At 30.7% G+C, this 21,066-nt stretch overlaps 1 protein-coding gene across 1 annotated transcript in view; it reads left to right on the forward strand.

Moving 5' to 3' along the window:
* Positions 1-3,773: 3,773 nt before the first annotated feature.
* The window catches only part of LOC135128327 (visual system homeobox 2-like), a 129,478-nt gene continuing 112,185 nt past the window's right edge, over positions 3,774-21,066 (forward strand). The window contains exon 1 of the mRNA XM_064055240.1: positions 3,774-4,318. Within this exon, the coding sequence (XP_063911310.1) occupies positions 3,910-4,318 (409 nt within the window). The 5' untranslated portion in view covers positions 3,774-3,909. The remainder of the gene's footprint in view (positions 4,319-21,066) is intronic.

The following is a 21,066-nucleotide window of genomic DNA, read 5'->3' on the forward strand; positions in this document are numbered from 1 at the left end:
ATATTTTCCATTTACCGCATAGAGCTTTGCAAACTGAAAACATTGGTGAAAACCGCGTTCCGAAATTTCCATAAACCATTGAGATACTGAATTTTAAAAATACGTGATGAAAAATTTCACAAAAACTTTAAAAAGACTGATAATGATGTTTTAAAAAAACTATACCTGTGTCATATATAGCAAGTTGTAGACAATTTATATTTAAAATTTCATAGCAATAAGTCTGTTAATAATAACGGAAATATTACTTAGGTACATTCTGAAAATGTAATGAATATCTCGCAAGTGAAAAACGCAGAAACTCGCCGTAAGTTTAAGTTAAATAAATACTGGAATATTGAAATGTGCTGTACTGATGAGACCCAAAAAGGTCGAAACCGCAGCCTACAGATTTTCATTGAATTGTCTAAAATTTTCAGTAATATCTAAATAAATATTTGTAGAAAAATAAAACGCCGGATATCATTTTTTTTGGGTACTGTTTTGTAAAAAAAATAATTTCCCTAAATTCCGACTAGACGGGATATTGTGAATGATGTTACATTGTGTATAGTTAGGTACATCTCGAAATTAATACATTTTTCCACACCAAAAAATTAATTAATTAAGTACGTGTTAAGATAATACTTAATTTATCTAATATTTTGCCAACGCTACTTATGTTGACAGCTTACCATGTCTCCCAAAAAATTAATATTAATATTAATATAAGACAACGAACTGTAACAGTTACAACTACTAAGTATTCGATATACCTAAAAAAAAATTCATACATTATTGTTATATAAAATGATATTCTGTAGAAAAAATAAAAAAAGCTCCAAACTTATTTGCACCGAACTTACTTCGTCTCAAAAGCATAATTCATTCTACTTACATATAATTTTTTAATGTGAGTTAATACACTGACCGGCAAAAAAACCGGCCACCCTGAAAAATTTCGAAAAACCACTTTAAAAATTATTAATTTAACTACTGATCGTTATTTTATTAAAGAACCATTCACTATTGACACATGATGTACAAATCAAAAAAAAAAGAAGACAAATAAACGCAGAATTAAATCTAATTTAACAAAATTACAGAAACAGACCATGCAAGTACGATATTTTCTTAAATAAAACAATAAAGGAGGCTGTTGTTGTGAACAGTGTTTTTCATCATTTGATTATAAGTTTGGCAGTTAATAAACGTTTTCAAGCGAAAATAATGTCGTTAACTTTTACAGAGGTCTCTCAAATTGTCGCTCTGTTTCTGTAATTTTATTAAATTAAATTTAATTCTGCGTTTATTTGTCTTTTTTTTTTGCTAATGTATACAACATGTGTCAATAGTGAATGGTTCTTTAATAAAATAACGATCACTAGTTAAATTAATAATTGTTTAAGTTTGGTTCTGCCAAATTTTTCAGGGTGGTCGGTTTTTTTGACGGTCAGTGTATTTATCAAAAATAGATTTTAGTTTGATTTTTTTTTATTTTTAGATGATTTAGAGGGTTCCAAAAATAATATACACACTGTAAAAAATGCGTAATTTTACCGTAGGTAAATGTAATAATTACCCATAATAAAAACGTGATTTAACTTAATTTTTAGGTGAAATATAATTTTACCTCAAACTTAAGGTAAAATCACTTCTTTAATATGGGTAATTATTAGATACAATTACGTGCAGTAAAATTACATTTATTTTACAGTGTAGATACCTTCCAAAATAATTTCCTTTAGTGTTGTGTCAACTATTGTAGGTATTTTCAGGAATCCGACAGAATAGGTGTTACATTTTTTGTTAAATTTATTTTTTTTATTTTTGGCAAAATTAATTAAATAAAAAAAAATGGAACTCATGTGGCTATGACGATTAAAGTCACTTATTGGTGGAATTCCATTCATTTACTTAAATATAATAAGTTATGACAAATTTGGGACCAATCATGCGTTATAGCTACTCTGAAAAAATTTAGTGTTTTTTTTTTTAATGATACCATTAGAAAATCACGTTACTCTTTCCTGATAGTGTCTCAAAAACTAATAATAGGGTAAATGTGTACAAGAGTACGCACTTAGTGTAAAACTGTCAATAACTTTTTAATTATTTTGGATAGACAAATTTTATGACATGGGTTCGTCATATACATGTTTAGAGATCAGATATATTTAATTGTATGTCCCAAGACCACTATATTTTAAGAGTAATTTCAATTTTTGTCAAGATGTGTAAATCCGCACTCTTAGACAGTCCACTGCACAAGAGTGCGCACTTGAACGCTTATGAGTGCGCATTACATTTTATGAAAAAAATCTTTATTTCTAAGGTGAAAATAAATAGGGACAAGTGACTACAGACTACACATACAACGGGATCCATATTTCTTCGTACTCTACGGGTCTTGAAATTCGAGAAAACGTAAAAGTAGAGAGTCGGTCGACGGACTCGATCACAATACTTCATTCGCTTACGCTCAGGAAGTAAAAATTAAAAAACAAACATCACCATAACCACCACCACACAACTTGAGAAGCAGTACAAAGTAGTAGAGTTAAATAATTCATTATAGTAGATATCATATGTATCTATAAGACTACGTATCGCAAGTATTGCGCACTCTTGTACATTTGTACATAACCTAATGTTTTCAAAGTTAAAAGCTTTTGATGTATAGAAAGTATAAAACTGCTAGTGTATAACGACACCTTAAAAGTTACAGCTAATGAACATTATTACTGTAAAATAAAAGAACTGGTACGTACCTTACAAAAAACTAAAACTATGAGCTGTAAAAATTACATCCACACAACGCGTAAACATAAAATCGTCAGTACGATCAAACTATAAACTATATACAGGTCACTGTTGCACCTTTATCTCAAGTTTAGCATTTGATTGTGAATGGTATAACTTCATCTTACCCAGATGGCACTAATAAGCAGAAATCATCAGTGCGTACTCTTATACATATGCGCACTCTTGTACACATTTACCCTATCAATAAATAAAAAAAAAAAAAAATCGAAAAATGGAAATATTTAATTGCTCTTATATTTCTTGGCAAATTTGTGTTTTCAATTGAACTTCCCGAAAAAAAGTTCAGTGTTTTGAATAATAAATTTGTTGTGTCAATTTTTTGTTCTGGAGCAAGTTCACATAATTAAAAAAATATTTAATACCTACCAATGTTTAAAATGAACCTAGTCGTTAATAATAAATGTACTTAATACAGTTGGCAAAAAAAAATACAAATTGTATAAATTTTTTAAAAATGAACTAGATACATAAAAGAAAATTAGATATTAAAATATTTTTTATTGAATTTAAGAGATATTATTGATGTGAATTAGGTGATTAAAATGCTGTTTTACATCATGACATGAAACAAGGTCCGGATTAGTCACAGCCAATTAATCGCTTTCAATTATCATAATTGAACACATCTTTACTAATTAAGCGTGTAAACTGTTTGACATTAATTGTATCACGTGCCGACCCAATTTAACCCTTAAACCCATCTGTGTTAAAGCTCCCATCCCGCCAACAATACCGAAGTTAACTCCGCCTTATTGACTCCCTCGCCACACCAAACTAGTCCTTACCCACACTTCCCAAACAACCCAAAATCCCACTCCGCTCGCATACCAATAAGCACAAGCTTTTCAGGTGGTTTATTGGTAGATTTCAGGACACGCCTCCTCCAAGGGGTCCTTTTCAGGCGAATATTAGGGAGTATCTTTGTTAGGCAAGCCGCAGTAGTCGTTTTTCAAATTGGAGTAGTCAGTTTGCTCCAACATTCGACCATGAACGCTTGCTGAAACTGAAAACCCCAAAGCGCGCCAAAATGTGTCCGGTTTAAATTTCCCGTGATTTCAGTACAACGAAGTGACATGAGAGACGCTAATTAAAAATTCGAATAAAATGAACAATGACAGTTTAGAGAACACCATCCACGTGACGGCGCCGAGTATTCTGAACAAACCCTCCCAGACGATGCCTCAAAGATCGCCCTTCGCCATCCAGGAGCTGCTGGGGTTGAGCGACTCCCAGCACCGCTCCCCCACGGCGGCGGTGTCGGCCATAACCCCCAATGTTTACCCGCAACGCCACTTGCAAGCGCCTACGTGCTTTCCGTCGGAACACGGCTTCAACCACCACCACATGACGATGGCGGCGAGTCGGATGGCCTACTTCAACGCACAGGCCGCCGTCGCCGCCGCTTTCCTGCCCCACAACATCGCCGCCGCCGCCGGCATGAACGCCAACGCCGGGGGAGCCTCGCCGGCGGCGGTGTTAGGGCTCACGGGCCACCAGGCCAGCGCGGCGCCGGGTGAGTTTGGACATTTAGGTAGTTATGACTCGATTTTTAATAAATAAAAGCAAAGTTACAAAGGAATTTGATCTATTTAAATTTGGGCAAAAAAAATGTAGGCCTGATGGGTGTTGTTCGATTTTTTTTAATGGCTGAAATTTTGTAAACATGTCTTGAATATTTACTATTATCTACTCAGGTTTTACAATATTATATGTATGTTTGAAGAAAAATAGATACGAAAGAATATAATAAGGACTGTTATTTCTAACATATTATTACATGTGACACATGAAATACAGCCATACAGTTTTTCTTTATAAATCAGAAGATTTATTTTTTCTATTTTTTACAATCGGTTACAAAGGAATCTGTTGTACAACTATGATATGTTGTGAAAAATTACAAAAAGTTAAAAAAATCTTACTCATTTATTCTTTTTTAAATTTCTTTCATAAAGGTTTTACCGATTATGATTAGTTACTTATAATATACTTATACATGGTATCTATTTATTACATGTATTACATATTAATAATATTGTCAACCTATTCAACGTATATTTTTGACGTTTCTAGCTATTCACACCATGTTTATTTCCACCGTGTATATGCCAAAATAATTAAACAGTGATTATTTAAAATTTATATATTTGCCAGCTAATAAATGCGGATATGTGTTTATACATAATATGCAACTAATTTAATTTAACCATGAGCGAATTTTATAAGTTATAGGCCTTTTTTTATTGCCTATATTATGTTACACTGTTGTATAAATAAACATTTGGCCTGAAGATCTGAAATTTTGGTTATGTCAAACATTTTTCAGAAAAGAATGATAATTAAGTTATAATATTTTCTAATTATAAATAATTAAAATTGTGTGAAGTAATTTTCTTAAAACATTCCTTGTTTCTCAACCGCCACGGAGAACATATTAGGTGTGTTTCAAAGGAAAGTGAAGTCACTTTTTTTTCTCTGTCTAGATATTCCTACTGATTACCTACATAACGACATTTTTATTTTTTTAGAGAAAGTCTTAAATAAGTATAATTTAATTAAAGTATTCCTTAAGATAATTCCATAGTTGGAAACATTAAAAGTAAATTGGCATTAAATATATATTAAGTTTACTAAATATGTTTTTTAATGACGTCATCAATTTTCGTATGGGAGTGAGTATCTAATAGGAATATGTACAATGTAACACTAAAAATAATATAACTGTGTATTCAGAATTTTAAGAAACTATTGAAACTGTTAACAAAATTCTAATTGAGTATCTCAGTAAAAATGTATTTAATATTTTTTTTATACTACTTTATAATACACTGTAGTCTCGAAACTGTGTAATATTTGCTTAAGATTTTGGAAATATTCTCTTGGTTAATTTTAAATTTAAAATGTAGATTTTTTTATTTTATTTATATGTAAATGTACCATAGTTTAAATAAGATATTTATTGGAGAAGTATTTTTAAATGTCATCATAGGTTTTTTGATAGCTTTATTCTTTTACGATATAAATTTCGAAGCATTGTGTTCGTTAGTTTCAAAAATTAGATATATACCCACAAAAGCGTTAAAAAACGAATGGAAAGGGAAACATCTGCATTATCGTATTCTATGTAAGCAAAAATACAGTGTGTTTATAAAACATTACACAAATTTTATTGGATTGCATTTCCTTAACTTTTATTCCATCAGGTTAAGAATAAGGTAAATTTTTTATATAAATTATAGACAAATTATAATTTTTGCAATAATTTGAAGAATGAAAGAATATTTTGTTAAACTAAAAAATATAATACCTTGTACCGAGTGCTCAAAAAATGATGCACTAATTCTACGTTACGTTTGTAAAAACTGTTTATTGAACAGAGAAAAATAATTAAAACAATTCTCAAAAATTTAATTTTCCTTTTCGATATTTCACAATATTTTAGTGTTGGGTAGATGAAATCCATCAGACTTTCTTTATTCAAAATCATTTTATAGCTATCGGGTTTTTATTCATCTTTTTTTTTGTTTTATAATATCACAAAAAAACTTAAAAATCGTTCAGAATAAATCTGACAACAGTGTTTAATTTTTCACATTTTTCGATTTGACTGTTTAAATCGATATTTTGTTTTTGTAACTGAATGTCAAATTGACGTATATAGGGGTTTGTGATGAGTTAGTGCGTTGTTTTTTGACCATCCTGTGTAAAGGATTTATTTATTAAAACCTAAGCAGTGGCTAGAAAATGCACAACTTATTAAAGTTTTTAAAATTTGTACCAATTTGTGAATTAATATCGGTAGAGCAACAAAAAAACACGATCAAAGACGCCCAAGATGTTTGTAGATTTGTCTTTGATAGAATTTTTATCACTAGAAAATTAATGACGTTAACTCAATAAATTACTAAACTAATCTAAACTTAATAAACAGTTTTGCTTTATTTTCCAACTAATAAATAATTAAAAATTGAATTTCGAACTGAAGTGTTTTGTTTGTATCGAGAGAGCCGTAAATCAAAAAGACGATCAAAGCCAGCCATGTATTTTTGAAGATTTGCCTTTGATAGAACTTTGAAAATGTGAGTTGATGATGTAAAGATCAAAGACAAACTTCCAAAAATTCATGACTGCCTTTGATCGTGTTTTTACTTCAAAAATATGATACTTCTTATACCGGGTGCTGAAAAAATGGCGCACTATAACTCTAGGACACGTTATTAAGGACTGTTTATTGAGCATAGAGAAATAATTAAAAAAAATCCTTCAGTCCAAATGTAGAAGACATAGTCCTTGAAACTTTAATTTTCTTTTTCGATATTTCACAATATTTTAATTAGTGTTGGGTGTATCAAATCCATCAGACTTTCATTATTCTAAATCATTTTATAGCTATCTGTTCTTTATTCATCGTTTTCTTTGTTTTATATTATCTCAAAAAGCTTAAAAATTCTTCAGAATAAATCTGGCAAGAGTGGTTAATTTTCCACATTTTTTTATCCGACTATCTAAATCCATATATTGTTTTTGTAACTGAACGTCAAATTGACATAGGGACTAATATACCGGTGAGTTAGTACGCCGTTCTTTGACCACTCTGTATAACGGATTTATGATTAAAACATAAATAATAACTGTAAAATGCACAAATTACTTGTTTTTCAAATTTAAACAACATATTATTTTGAGGATTTGTCGTTGATAGAATTTTTATCTTGCCGCTATAAAATTAATGGCGACAACCCAGTAAATTATTATTAAACAAATTTATATTTAAAAAATAGTTTTGGTTTTTTTCCAAGTACTAAGATATTTCAAAAAAGATAAACTAAAATTTCGAAGATAACGTTAAGTACTTTTATTGTTGTTTATTTCGCTGATATAGTGTGATTATATGTATACCGAAAGAGCAATAAAAGAAAAATATGATCAAAGGCAGCAAGTATTTATGAAGATTTGTCTTTGATAGAACTTTCGTTTTGTTAGGTTACCGTCAATTTGAAAGTTTAAGATGAGAATGTAGAGATAAAAAACAAACTGTCAAAAATTCGTGCTTTTGATTGTGTTTTTATTGTTTTCTCGATATTTAAGTAGTGGTATTTTTTAATTTATAGTTTAATTTAATTCGATCTTAATGTTGTTGTAAATAAGTGATAAGATAATATATATACAGAGTGTTATTGAAAGGTACGTACAAAGTAAAATCGGCAATTGGTCTCGAAGTATAGGTGCTAAAATTAAAAAAAAAAGTTCACGTAAAAGTGTCCTCCTTTTAGAGATAAAAATTATTAAAATTTATGTCCAAATTCGTCGTACATACGCCTCCGATAAAAACGTCATCTTTCGTTTCTATAGCAACAAAAGGATCTCTTATTATTTTATTATTGTTACAGTTGCTAGGATTTACTAAAATAAATTAATTTTACCTATTTATCCTTCAGTAGCGTCTAAAAAGGTTGGATGAGGGTTAATTTTCCCCTTATAATTTTGATAACAAAAATAAGTTTTTCAGACTTCTTAGACTTCACGAAGAACTATCAATTTTGTTGTACGTACTTTTCAATAACACCCTGTATAGTGAAAATTTTTGAAGTCATTATATCACGTGGGTTCCGACAACTGTCTTCATATTTTACGTTGATTCGTCCACAGGTGAAAAAAGCTTAATAAAATCAAATGATGTCCACTTAATTTTTTTTTTTCATTAAAAATCAAGTAGGGGATTTTGACTGACCAATACTTACATAATGTTGACATTTCGCAATGAAGTGAGTACTAAGAACGTTATAAAATAATTTCAAATTCGTCACATATTTTTTTTTTAGTTTTATGATCTTGTAGACTACTTATTTGGAAACTAAACTAGAAAAACTAGACGGTGGTTAATTTCATTTTTTAACGTGGTTCGTAACTCTCCTAGAATATAGAAAAGTAGGTCTTCTGTTCTGTATATTGTTGATTTTAGTAAAATGAGTGGATATTTTCCACCCTGTTCTATGTTATCACTAAATAAATACAAATTGCAAGTTTAGAAATATTTAATCTAAAATTTAATAAAGCTGCTGATTCAGATTTAAGCTAAACACTAAAGTTTCTATCATTAACTGATTTGTCTTTTCTTTGCATTTTAAGGATAATAATAATCTGGAGGTTTAGGTCAAAAAATCAAAACGGGTTCATAAACGACATATGTAGAAGTATAACATAATTATTTTATAAAATTTAAATCGCATTTATTATGCAATATTTTGTGGTGACATTGTTGGTAGAGATGATTAAGTCATATTTACGTTTAACCATCTGCAGGATATTCCTAACGGACATATAAAATTTGACAAAATTGGTCCAGTAGTTTCCCAATTTATCCGTCTAATCGACACAGACGGAAACGGGTAACATATTTTTTCGTAACTTATTTTTAGTGATTTATCAATATAATATATCACATATGACGCTACAGTGCTTCCCTAATTTTTAAAAAGTACTAGTGTTTTATTCTTAACCCTGCTCCTGAAGATGCCACTTACGAAAGTGTGCGAAACGTAACTCAATTTACACGGTTCCAACTCGGAAAACGATCATGTATTGATTCTGACCGTGGAAGCCTCCGAAATTAATATCGGATGATTTTTTAAATTTCTGCTCTAGTTGGCCATGACGCTTACGTTAGCACTCGTCGTGGCTAACTAGAGCAAAAATTTAAATAAACGAAACATCCAAACAAATGTCGCGAACTTGCCTGAACTATGTAGTTTTCAGAAATAATACAAATTTTTTGTATCATAGTAGAGGAACTTATTTTTATATGCCAAGGCATACTTTCGTTAATTTAAAAATACCGAAATAAGAATTTCTATGTGTAAAATTATAATATCATCAATATAAAAAATATATATTTATGTAGTTACTAATTAGCCATTTTTTTTTAACAATTTCTAAAAAATATTGTAACTATAAAGGGCTGCAGTCAGAGACAAAAGGAGCCTAAAATTAATCAGTATCTATTGACACCTAAGTATCTAACTTAATGCTACACATCATGAACGCTATATACATACCTATACAAATTTTCTAAAGAAAACATGTAGGATTTATTCGAAAATTCATCGTGAATCACCCAAAAAATTTTATTACTAAAATTGCGTAGCTCATTCATTGACTAGTACTTTAAAAATCTACTAAGTTTTTGAAACAATGCAATTGGGACAAAACACTAAAATTATTTTAAAAATTGCAGAAGATTACACTGATGACGTTGAGGCTTCAGATGCTTTTTATTTTATGTAAAATTATTATACGAAGCTATTTATTTGACGATTTATTCCAGGAGGAACGAACCGTGTGACTTTCGTTTTTTGAGAGTAACGTTGTAATTAGTGGACAATGTACACATTAAAATTAATATCTTTATCCTTACCAGAATTGCATGGTGCTATCTCAAAATTCTCGTTGAAAAACAAACCTTGCTGTGCCTAGATTATTTAGTTGTGTTCAGAAGGACAAAATATGTTCATTTTAACAAAACGAATGTTTAAACAAGCGTCTGAATAGACATTAATTTACACATTGCTGTTATTCTTGAATAATATCCTTGCACGCTCAGTAATGAGAATAATAATAGTACTTATACGTAATCATGAGCATACTTTTCAGTAATTCTTTATTACACATACTGAATAGTTTTATGTAGAAAAGTAATTGTATCTCACACATAAATTCATCTAACTAATCGCGATTATCACGTTGTCATAGTTATAAAAGATGAAACAGTTCAGTTCTAGTTTTTTCTTTTTAATTTTTGAAGACATTGCACATTTCTACAAAATTTAAAACCTATAGATATGTGTGATGAAAAGTGAAGAGTATTTGTTGTTTAGTTTAATATACCTATCTTAGTTCTATTTGGAATTTCTTTGTAGGTAGGCAATTCAACCTGGGCCGTGTCGACAGAATGAGTTACTGATGCCGACGGTAACTGGCTTGTATGTACATTTTATAAGAAAATAATTAGAAAATTGTTTTATACTCCTACATATTAAAAAAGTGTATATTTTTTGCTACAAATACATATTTGTGACAGAGTTTACCAGTTTTTAAGCGCAAAATTGGAATGGTTGTTGAGTTTTGTTACAATGTAATAATTAATTTGTTTTACAATTACTTACTTTAAGTTTTTAATATTCTCGTACAACCTGAACTAGATCGCATTAAAAAGAGTTATACTTAATTGTGATAATTTTCCCTCTCCATTAGAAATGTTTCTCAGAGTTAGTGTACCGATAGTATGATTATTATTATTCTCATTCTTCGTATTATAATATGGTTGTTATGATACATATATGGATAGCTACTTATTATTTGCTAATTACGAATATGTAGCCCAATCGTTAAAAATACATCGCAACGATAATATAGGTTCTGGGAAATTGGTGCACGTAACCAAATTTAATTTCAATATTCTTGCTCAGTGGGCATCGAATTTATAACAGGATATGAAGAGGTGCAAAGTTGGATAACGGATATAGCTCGGTTCATCATCTAATCAGGGCCACATCAAATTACCAATTAGTATTGATGTTCAGATCATACCATAATGAGCCATTGATCCTCATTATGCATGCTGCTGTTGGTTAAATCTGCAACAGCATATCTATTACTAACGACACAATAATAGTCCCGCAAATTAAAAGTAAGTTTTTAAAAGATTAATTCAGTTTCCAACTATAAGCCTGTCACTCTTTGTAGCAGCGTTAACAAGATAATTAATTGATTATTAGGGAGCACAAACAATTCGTTTTCTTAATAGATCTTATCGAACACGAACTACATAGCGATAATAATTGTGGTAGATGTTATTTAAGATAGCAGCAACAAATTAATTATCCACTTATCGTTTCCTGTTTATTTTAAGGAAATCAAATTAATTCCGCCCTGCGCACGTCAGTTATTGTACTAATTGTGGTAAAAAAATCGCCTAGTCACTTTACTACCCACTCGTTAAGTTTTTGTTGGAAATTGCCACGGTTTCTCTTATTAATTCCATGTAGATTAAATTTTCATTACGGGAGACACACCGAACTAAAAATAATCAAAATTAAATTTAAATAAATGCTAGCCTAATATCGAAATGACTCAATTAACACTGATTGAATGCGTTCGTCCAATTTGAAATTTTCGATTGCGGACTCGTTGGGTTTTGGAAGATTTTAATCAAAGCGCTCCTGCGCTTTATGTCCGGTGTGGATAAGGGCGCTTTTTCGCTAAAGACGGGGTGCGTATAGTCCGTGAAACAGCGTCAACCCCTGCTGGGCACGTAGCTTTGTACGCTTGTCACCAACGGATCATTCGTGTCTACAATGTGAACGACCATTCGTAGTTTGCAGACATTCGGCGAGTAATTATTGGCAATGTTATTTATTTTTCCACAAGCTGAATAGAAAAGTTGCTGGAAAAATTGGCAGAAACGCGAGCGGATTAAAGGGGTTTACAATTTTCTGGATTATCCGGAAAATTCGTTATTACTTTTATGGGTATATTATTTCAAAGTTTTCGTATGTACCTATATATACGGAATGGCAAAGGGTGTACGTAAATTTTATAGTTTCAACTACCGCAACAATTATGACAAATCCCTAGATTTCGATGAATTATAATTTTATATTTGATAGATAAGTTAGAACCAGTGACAAAATAGGTTCCGTCCTTATAATCGAATATAAAATTATCAATACCTACCCTATTTTGCTCTGCCTTCCCCTACTCTTAAACGTTTAAATATTTTTTTATTTTGGCAAAAATTTTAACATGGAATAGTGTTCTGAAGTTACCATAATTCATATATTTTTTTATAAAGTGGAGGTCTAAAAATTAAACTAAGTTTTTTTTTAAATAGAACACCCTGTATTTATTACTGCATCTTATTATAATTTTTGTTCTCTTTCTTCCAATATGTCGGTGAGTTACTTAAAAAAGTAAAAAACTGCAATAACTCTCAAACTAAAATATAAAAAATACTTAACAAAAAAGAAAGAGAACAAAACAGAATAAAATGAACTAGTAAAATGCTGGGTGTTCTGTTTGAAAAAACTGAAATATCGATGTCTGAAAATTGTTATTTGCGTCATAATTTTTTTGTTAAATACTCTGTATATTAAAACCAATTTTTTCTAAATAAACCGCAATAAAGCTCGTATCCATCTCCACTTATATCTTTCCATAAAATCATAACATGCATAACCCAGATTTTAAAAATAACCTTTTGCGATTTTTTGTGGACCCTTCCGTTGTTAAAAAATTTCAAGAAAATTTGAAAAACTTGGCAACGTTGCATCGGAATTTCGTAAATAAAATATATAAAAATAAATAGGATATTCCATTTGAAAAAACTAAGTCCAGTGTTACGCTTAAAAAACAGAACCCTCTATATAATTGAAAATAATTTTAGTACATGGTTCTCTTAAAGATCTGTACAATTATAGGTACTTAGACTTTTTTTTATAACAGTTAACGAGGTACCGAGAGAGGCGAACTTAGTGGTACACCTTGTATATTGGAAATCAAATTTATTAAATAAACTTTTGAAATAATTTAAATTTTTGATGTTGATAAATGTGTAAAGCTTAATGTATATTTTCCCCAGTTCTAATTCGGTTTTATGATAGTACCCCATTGTGTAAAAGTTAACTTCCTTAACCATAGATTATTGCTGCCGGTGATGGGACAGTCATAAATAAGAATTTAACCATTGTACTGTACAATGGTAACGGCGTGGTTAAATCCTTATTTATGACTGTCCCATCACCCGGCAGCAATAATCAATGGTTAAGGAAGTTAACTTTTACACAATGGGGTACTATCATAAAATAAATTTAATCATTGTACTGTATAATGGTAACGGTGTGATTAAATCCTTATTTATGACTGTCCCATCACCGGCAGTAGTAATCAATTGTTAAGGATGTTAACTTTTACACATCATAAAACAGAATTAGAACTGGGGAAACTATATAATGTAATATTTAACCAAAATCGTCAAATTTCTAGGTAGGCTAATAGTTTAGAAACGTATGTGCATCCGGGGTGCGTACACCACACATTTGTCAGTGTCAAGTTAAATGCAAAACAGTAATATCTACCATAAAAAAAATTAACACGTCGCAAATTGGTGTTATCAAGGACATGCCTTTTATTCCAAAGACCACCTAGAAATGTTGATAAAATCACTTTTTGACATACAAGATTTATTTAGTAATTTTTTTATGGTTTTAGATTTGAAAAATGATTCTAGTATCAAACGTGGCTCTGGAATTGATACCACAGTGAGAAATATATTTTGGTATTTTAAAGCCTTTATTATTTACAAAATATTTTTCAGTAAAGAATTATTTGATATTTTTTAAATGACATCATCACCTTGCTAGAAAATATAAAAATAATAAAAATAAATTTTAATTTTAGTCAGGTTCTCACCAAAATTGTGAAGTCCCTTGAAAAGGTCTTGAAATAAATTATACTTATAATCATTTTTAAAGACAAATTGTATTAAATGTAAATTTTTAAAAATCCCCAGTTTCTTTAAAAAATTAGAAAATTTGATTTCGCAATTTTCATTTTGTGATAACCTATATGTATAAAGTAGAAACCATTGAAATTAACACCCCCGCAGTCACAATATGAAATTATTTAAAGCAGATAATCAACGGGAAAATGTAGTAATTGCTCAGTATGTACTTAACTTCAACTGTTTATGTTCATGGTACTTCGAAAAAAAATCGACTATTGGCAAATCAGCGGTTAAAATAAAATGAAAGTTGACTGATTTTGTCTCTCCTCAACGTAGAGAAGAGGACTGTTTCATTTATTAACCTTACTCAGTTTTTTCCCCAAATTTTGATTAAATATTTCCCAATAACCTTAAAATATCTGCAATATTTTTATATTTTTTCCCAAAAATCTGGATGGGAAGGATAAAAACTCAACGCAAATTCATAAATCACACGTGCAGGAGCATATTTTTTTTTAAATTCAGAGAATATGTATTAGAAAGAATTGTAAGATGATGACGTTATCGTTTTCTGCGGAGGCCATTAACGAATAAATTTTGATTAATGATTTATCAAAAATCTGGATATCTAGGATAAAAATTCAACACTGATTTTTAAATCACACATGTAGGTATATGTAATTCTCTAAAATTTAAAGAACATTTATTTGGCAAAATTATAAAATGACGTCATCAGTCTTTCAGGGGGCATAAATGAACAAACATTTATTAATGATTTATCATGCTTTTGATAACCTTAAAATGTTAAAGTTGAATTGTAAAATGTTGTTATAAAATTTTGAGTTTTTTCCAAAAATCTGGATGTCTAGGGTAAAAAATCGATATGGATTCATAAAACACACATACATGCAGGAGTTTGCAAATCTATAAAATTTAAAGAACATTTATTAGCAAAATTGTAAAATGACGTAATCACTTTTTGCGGGGCATTAACGAAAAAATTTTGATTAACGATTTACTAGGTTTACGATAACATTATTCAGAGTATTTGGTTTTGCAGTTTCAAAGTTAATTGCAAAATGTTTTTATAAAATATTGAATTCTTTTCCAAAAATTTGAATGTCTATGGGATCAAAACTCAACACGGATTCATAAATCACAAGAACAGGAGTATCTTATTTTATAAAATTTAAATAGTATTTACTAAAATTAATTTTGGAGATGATGTCATCCTATTGTTGGTGGGGATGATTAGGCAAAGGACAGACGACAGACAGACAGACAGACGGACAGACAGGCGGAAACGAGAGACCTATTTTTTCCTACTTTAGAAGTCATGAAACGTCGTAGCAGCGAGGCGTTCAATGAATTTGATTATAGTTTTGGAAATTTCATTCTACCCTATAAAATTTTATTGGCAATAACAAAATGGACAGTAGTCGCGTGCCGGTAATCCCCAGATGTTAGAATGCAGAATAATCCAGGTTCAGACAGGGAACATGGTTACTCAAGAACGAAAATGACTATTATTTTATGAGTACAACTACTGCTAAATGTCCCTGTCGTTATTGTCAATAAAATTTTATAGGGTAGAATAAAATTTCCAAAACTATGCAATACTTCCTTAGGCTCAGAAAGTAAAAAGAAGTGAATTATTGAACCACAGCATAAGGTGCACGTTTTAAATTACATTTATTATGAGATAGATAGCAAATTTGTCATTCGAGTTGAATTTATTGGTTGCATACCCAACAGCACAAGCTTAAGAAAGTTAGGTTATGCCTGATATTTGCAACAAGCTACGAATCACAATTACAATCATCACAACGAGCCGGCAAAATTCACAAAATTTTACAGCCAACTTAATGATCTTTTACAAAGATCCGGTAAAACAAAATTTGGAGATGATTTTGTGGAAACGACCAAACTCTGAATACTTTCAACTGGTAGACGACAGACTAATAACTGTAGAGCACAGACAAGCATACGGAATCGGGAAATCTGCAGTTTTTTAAGAGTAAGCAAATGATAAGTAAGAAGGAAGAAGAACACTTACGATTTTTACACAATAATTAATTTTAAAAGCCACTCGCATTCAAAAAGAATTACTTACTTTAAATATGTATTTAGAAGATTTCATAATTTTCTGAAGTTATTTTTTATTGTGTACCATAAAATATAAGTTTTTTATAACTCTGTGAACTTTTGAATATACTCTTCTAATGGAAATATTTCTGCAACGATTTTAGGTCAAAAAATAGTATATTATTAGCCAAGGTTGCAGAGCCAAGCATTCTAGACCGAGCGCAAATTAGAACCCGAGACGCGCAGCGTCGAGGGCTCTAAGTGCGAGGTCTAGAAGTGGCTTTGCAACCGTGGTTAATATACTATTTTTTTCACTAGTAGAAACAATAAGACAATAAACTGAAAAATAAACGTTCAATTTTTTGACGCAACATGATTTTGTTTCGATTTCTAATCAAACTTGATCTAAATCTTCAACACAAAGAAAACCGTTTATACTTGTCGCTGAGTTAATCATTTTATCTTCTACCGTCTACCAACTACCATGCGTATACTCAAGTAATGTTTGTAGCACATATTTGTTCATTTTTTAAGAAATAATCACATCAAACATTGCGTACATAACCTCAATTTTTCTTTTTGAACCCGTGGTAGCAAAAGTTGAATTTGCTACCACTAAATGAGTCGACATTTGCATGCGTCCAGGCTGCTAGTGAAAAAAAATATTTGTAGGTCTAGAATACAAACAGAGTGTGATTCTAAAATAGTTCACTTTTGAAGTAGTTTTATAGCAGCCCACTTGAAATCTTTGGTAATAAAATTATTTTTTTTTAAGAAAAGTAGAATGCATTTCAGATATTCAATTTAATTAATTTACTGCTTGTTATCTTTGTTACACTAATTTTAAGGTTTTGTACAATTTTTATTTGTTACTCATATTATTTTCCTGGATGTTTTATTAATATATTTCATGCATGATAAAATATTGCATAATAAATCAACACATAATTGTCGTTGGACAAGAAAGGTCTCTTTCTCATACCGCTTGCTTGTCGGAAACCAACTTGAGGACGTTTTTTGTCGATTGCGCGTTATGCCACGATCACTTGTCCGTATAAATAATAATTTTTAACTTAATTAGCCAGATAAGTGAAATTAGAGTGATCAGCTGCCGCTTTAACACAGCTCTTGACATTCGCCGGCCCCTTGGTTACACCACAGATCTTATTGTTACATACAAAATTTATGGTGGTGAGGCATTGTGTATCCCACTCATCCCAGTAAGCTACTGCCTGCCACCGATCATGTTACTTCGATTCTCTTATTATTAAACGAATACATATCTGGTTATTCAATCAAATTCCATTCTCAAAGTGAAACAGAATAAAATTTTCACGTCCAATACCACTAATTTGCGGGCCGATCTATAAACACCATCTGTTTGAAGAGTGGATGATTTAATTAAAAAGTATGATGCGGAGTTTCGGGCCACCCGTAGTAAACAGGTATAAAACGTGCGTGCAGAAGACGGACACCTCTCTTTCTGTCTGTGAAAATAAAATTAAACGGTGCCACTGAATTGTTAGAAGAGGAAGTGCCCCCGTCATCCCCCGTGCTTGACATGTCGTGGGCTTTTCACACGTTCCACATACCTACAAGTGGCATGTGGATACCGATTTGTGTGCGTAAGAAAAATAAGCCTCGGTACGTGGCCTGTAATCTGCATGTTAGAACGGTTTTAAAAGTTAAAAATGTAACACCCGTCAAGCATTTTTCAAGTCAACAATTTTACTCAGCAACACAAACATAGTCACTCTGTTACACACTTTCGGTTTTTTTTTTTTTTTAATTTGGATGTCTGAGGTAAAGTCTGGCGGATTCATAAACCACACATATAGAAGTATGTTAGAAACGACTCATTTAAATTAATAACAAAAAAAAAAAACACGAAAATACCTACTCTTAAATTATGCTTATTATTAAAATTAGTTGTATTATCGAACGTTCCATGTTATTATCCCCACCAAATACCTCCAGGACGTGATTGCGTACAAGATAAGAATAGTGCATCAGCAATTTACTAGATAACTATAAAACACAAAGAGCTATGTTCTCCAACTTCGATACAATGCAACATAATTACACAAGAATAATATAATGGTGGGAATGTGAGGTATTTTGGCACATATATTTACAGCGCCGCCACTGAAACTAAGGCTTTAAGTCCTCCTTCATACAGCACCTCTGGAAGCTGCAGCAACAATAAGCTATCTTGAGGCTTAATTACTACAAGCGTTACTTAATTTGGAATTTCATTTGGTGCTCTCCAGGTCGCAAATCAGGAAAAGGGTAATTTTATAACCAACACTTACACGGTCGTTGTTATGCATTCACAGATGCTAGCTGCTGAAGCGATGCAAATAAAGAGACAAATGCGTCAGACGAGACTATTGATTGCGACTCCAAGTCTGTTTTTAAAGAAAAAATTCTAGGTTATTTAAAACGCCATAAGCTATAATTTCTTGCACATATATTTAAAAAAATTAGTGCTCCGTAAGTGGACATGATGTGTATGTGTGATGGTTGATTGATGCCAAACATGGGGGCTACGTTTTTGGTGAAAATAACACTCATAACACCTACCTACCAATCATCATTTCTTTTTAATTTATAAAGTAGTAGGACCTAATTTAATGCAATTATTGTGTACTTGTTGGTTCAAACAATGCTGAATTGCGGAGTTTGATGAGATGAAAAAGTTTTGAATAAAATGCAGCAGATGGTCAAGAAATTTTTGTAGTTAATGAAGTGCAATTATAAATTATATATTTGCATATCATAGTTTATAATCCGACCAAATCGAATTTAGACTAAGCTGGTAAATACCAGTAGTTCAAAGTCAGTCATGAATTACATTGCTTGAATTAGTTTTATAAATGTTTCTAATGACTTCATTATCATAATACGTTAATAGTAATTTAAAGTCAAAAATAGTTTATTTTTGTATCACCAGAAATGATTTTCTTTATTATTATAATTATTGACGAAAATAACTGTAGCTAAAAGGAAAGAAAAAACAACCACGAGTAAAGAAACATGTTATACGTGTATTGAATGTTTCAAGTGAGATTTTTTAAATAAAATTTTGTGTTATAAATTTTTTAGTGGGAATAAATACATTAATTTTGTAATTACGAATTGTGTTAACATATTTTTTGAAAAAATAGACAAATTCGTTATTTTTAATTCAATCACTTCACTGTTCTACACATTTTGCATTAGTATTTCAAATTTGAGAAAATCGATTTTGAAATTTCCGACTGTTTGAGTTTATTTATAAAATTGTGTAGTACAATTTTGAATTTTTTTCCACAAATTTTTTTGCATAAGTGACGGTATATAAACATGTTATATCACTCATATTAAGCAGGATTTACTTAGAAACTTTTTGAGGTGACGTCATTTAAATTGTTGGTGGGGATAATTAGACAAAATATTGGGTAACGTCTTGCCATTTTCTGCATGATATTCTTTAACTATTTTAAAAAATTTACAATAATTAGCTTAGTCGTTTTTAAGATTATTTGTCTAAAAATCGTTAAATGACGACGACAGACAGTCTAGGACCTGTAAAACGTCGAAAAACGTGAAATTAGTTACTTTCCAAATGGACTCTATTAAATTTTACAATATTTTCCTACCTGACGCTAATATATTACCTAATAACATAAAAAGTCATATTTTTACACTCATCTTTCGGAAAATTTCAAAAAACTCCCTTGTGGAGGTTCTAAAACTATCAACATAAAAAATCATGTGTATATTTTTTAATAACCCTTTCGTGTAAAGTTAAAGGATAAATAAATATTAAAACACAGACGTTATCAATTTTTTTGTAGGGAATGACTAGGATCCCTCTATAAAATAATCTTGAAGTAATATATTAAAAAAAAAACTGCAACAAAATTTTCCAAAGCTCTTGAGATATGAGGTTATCAGTCGCCAAGAAACAGAGAGACGACAACAAAAGGGACATTTACGTTCTAGAAATTGTGACAACACTAATCGTAGTTGAAAAAAAAAACTTGTAGAGCTTGTTTTTCCAAATTAGTTAATGTATCATACTCCGCCACTGTCTTTGATTCGAACGCATTATATTACGAAAACACACGACACAGACGGCGAACAGACGGCAGACAGGCAGACAGATTTGAACTTATAAACAAAATCATCGACAGTGGAAATGGGGAACGTATTGTTTCGTACTCTAGGGGTCATGTAACGTCCACAAAAAAGTAGTCATTCGTAAAAAAAAAACAAAACGAAAAAATTCTTATCACTAAATATTTCATATTCTACTCTTTTTATGTTTTTAACACAAGGGTTGCTGCTAGGTACTAATTATTATATGTTAAAAATAAAGATGACAAACAAAGCAAAAAACGGGTAACATGAATGCTGCAAATAAATAGAAATGTTGTCTTGGAGATACAAAATACCTAGACTACATTAGTCTGAGATTCTATTAAATTCTTAAAAAAAAAAAAATAAATAAAATATCAGGGGCAACCGATTCTTTCAAATGTTCTCGAAAACAAAAGACAAAGGTGCCCTGAGATTAATTTAAAATATTAAAAAAATAAGAAACTAGAAGTCTCCGAGACTCTTTCAAATTGTTTCAAAATTAAGACTCAAAGAGACCCCGAGATTGTTTCGAATTTAAAAAAAAATCAGAC

The sequence above is a fragment of the Zophobas morio genome, unplaced genomic scaffold, assembly GCF_036711695.1.
Source record: "Zophobas morio isolate AGI-343-1 ecotype UQ-CSIRO unplaced genomic scaffold, CSIRO_AGI_Zmor_V1 ptg000002l, whole genome shotgun sequence".
Taxonomy (NCBI): domain Eukaryota; kingdom Metazoa; phylum Arthropoda; class Insecta; order Coleoptera; family Tenebrionidae; genus Zophobas; species Zophobas morio.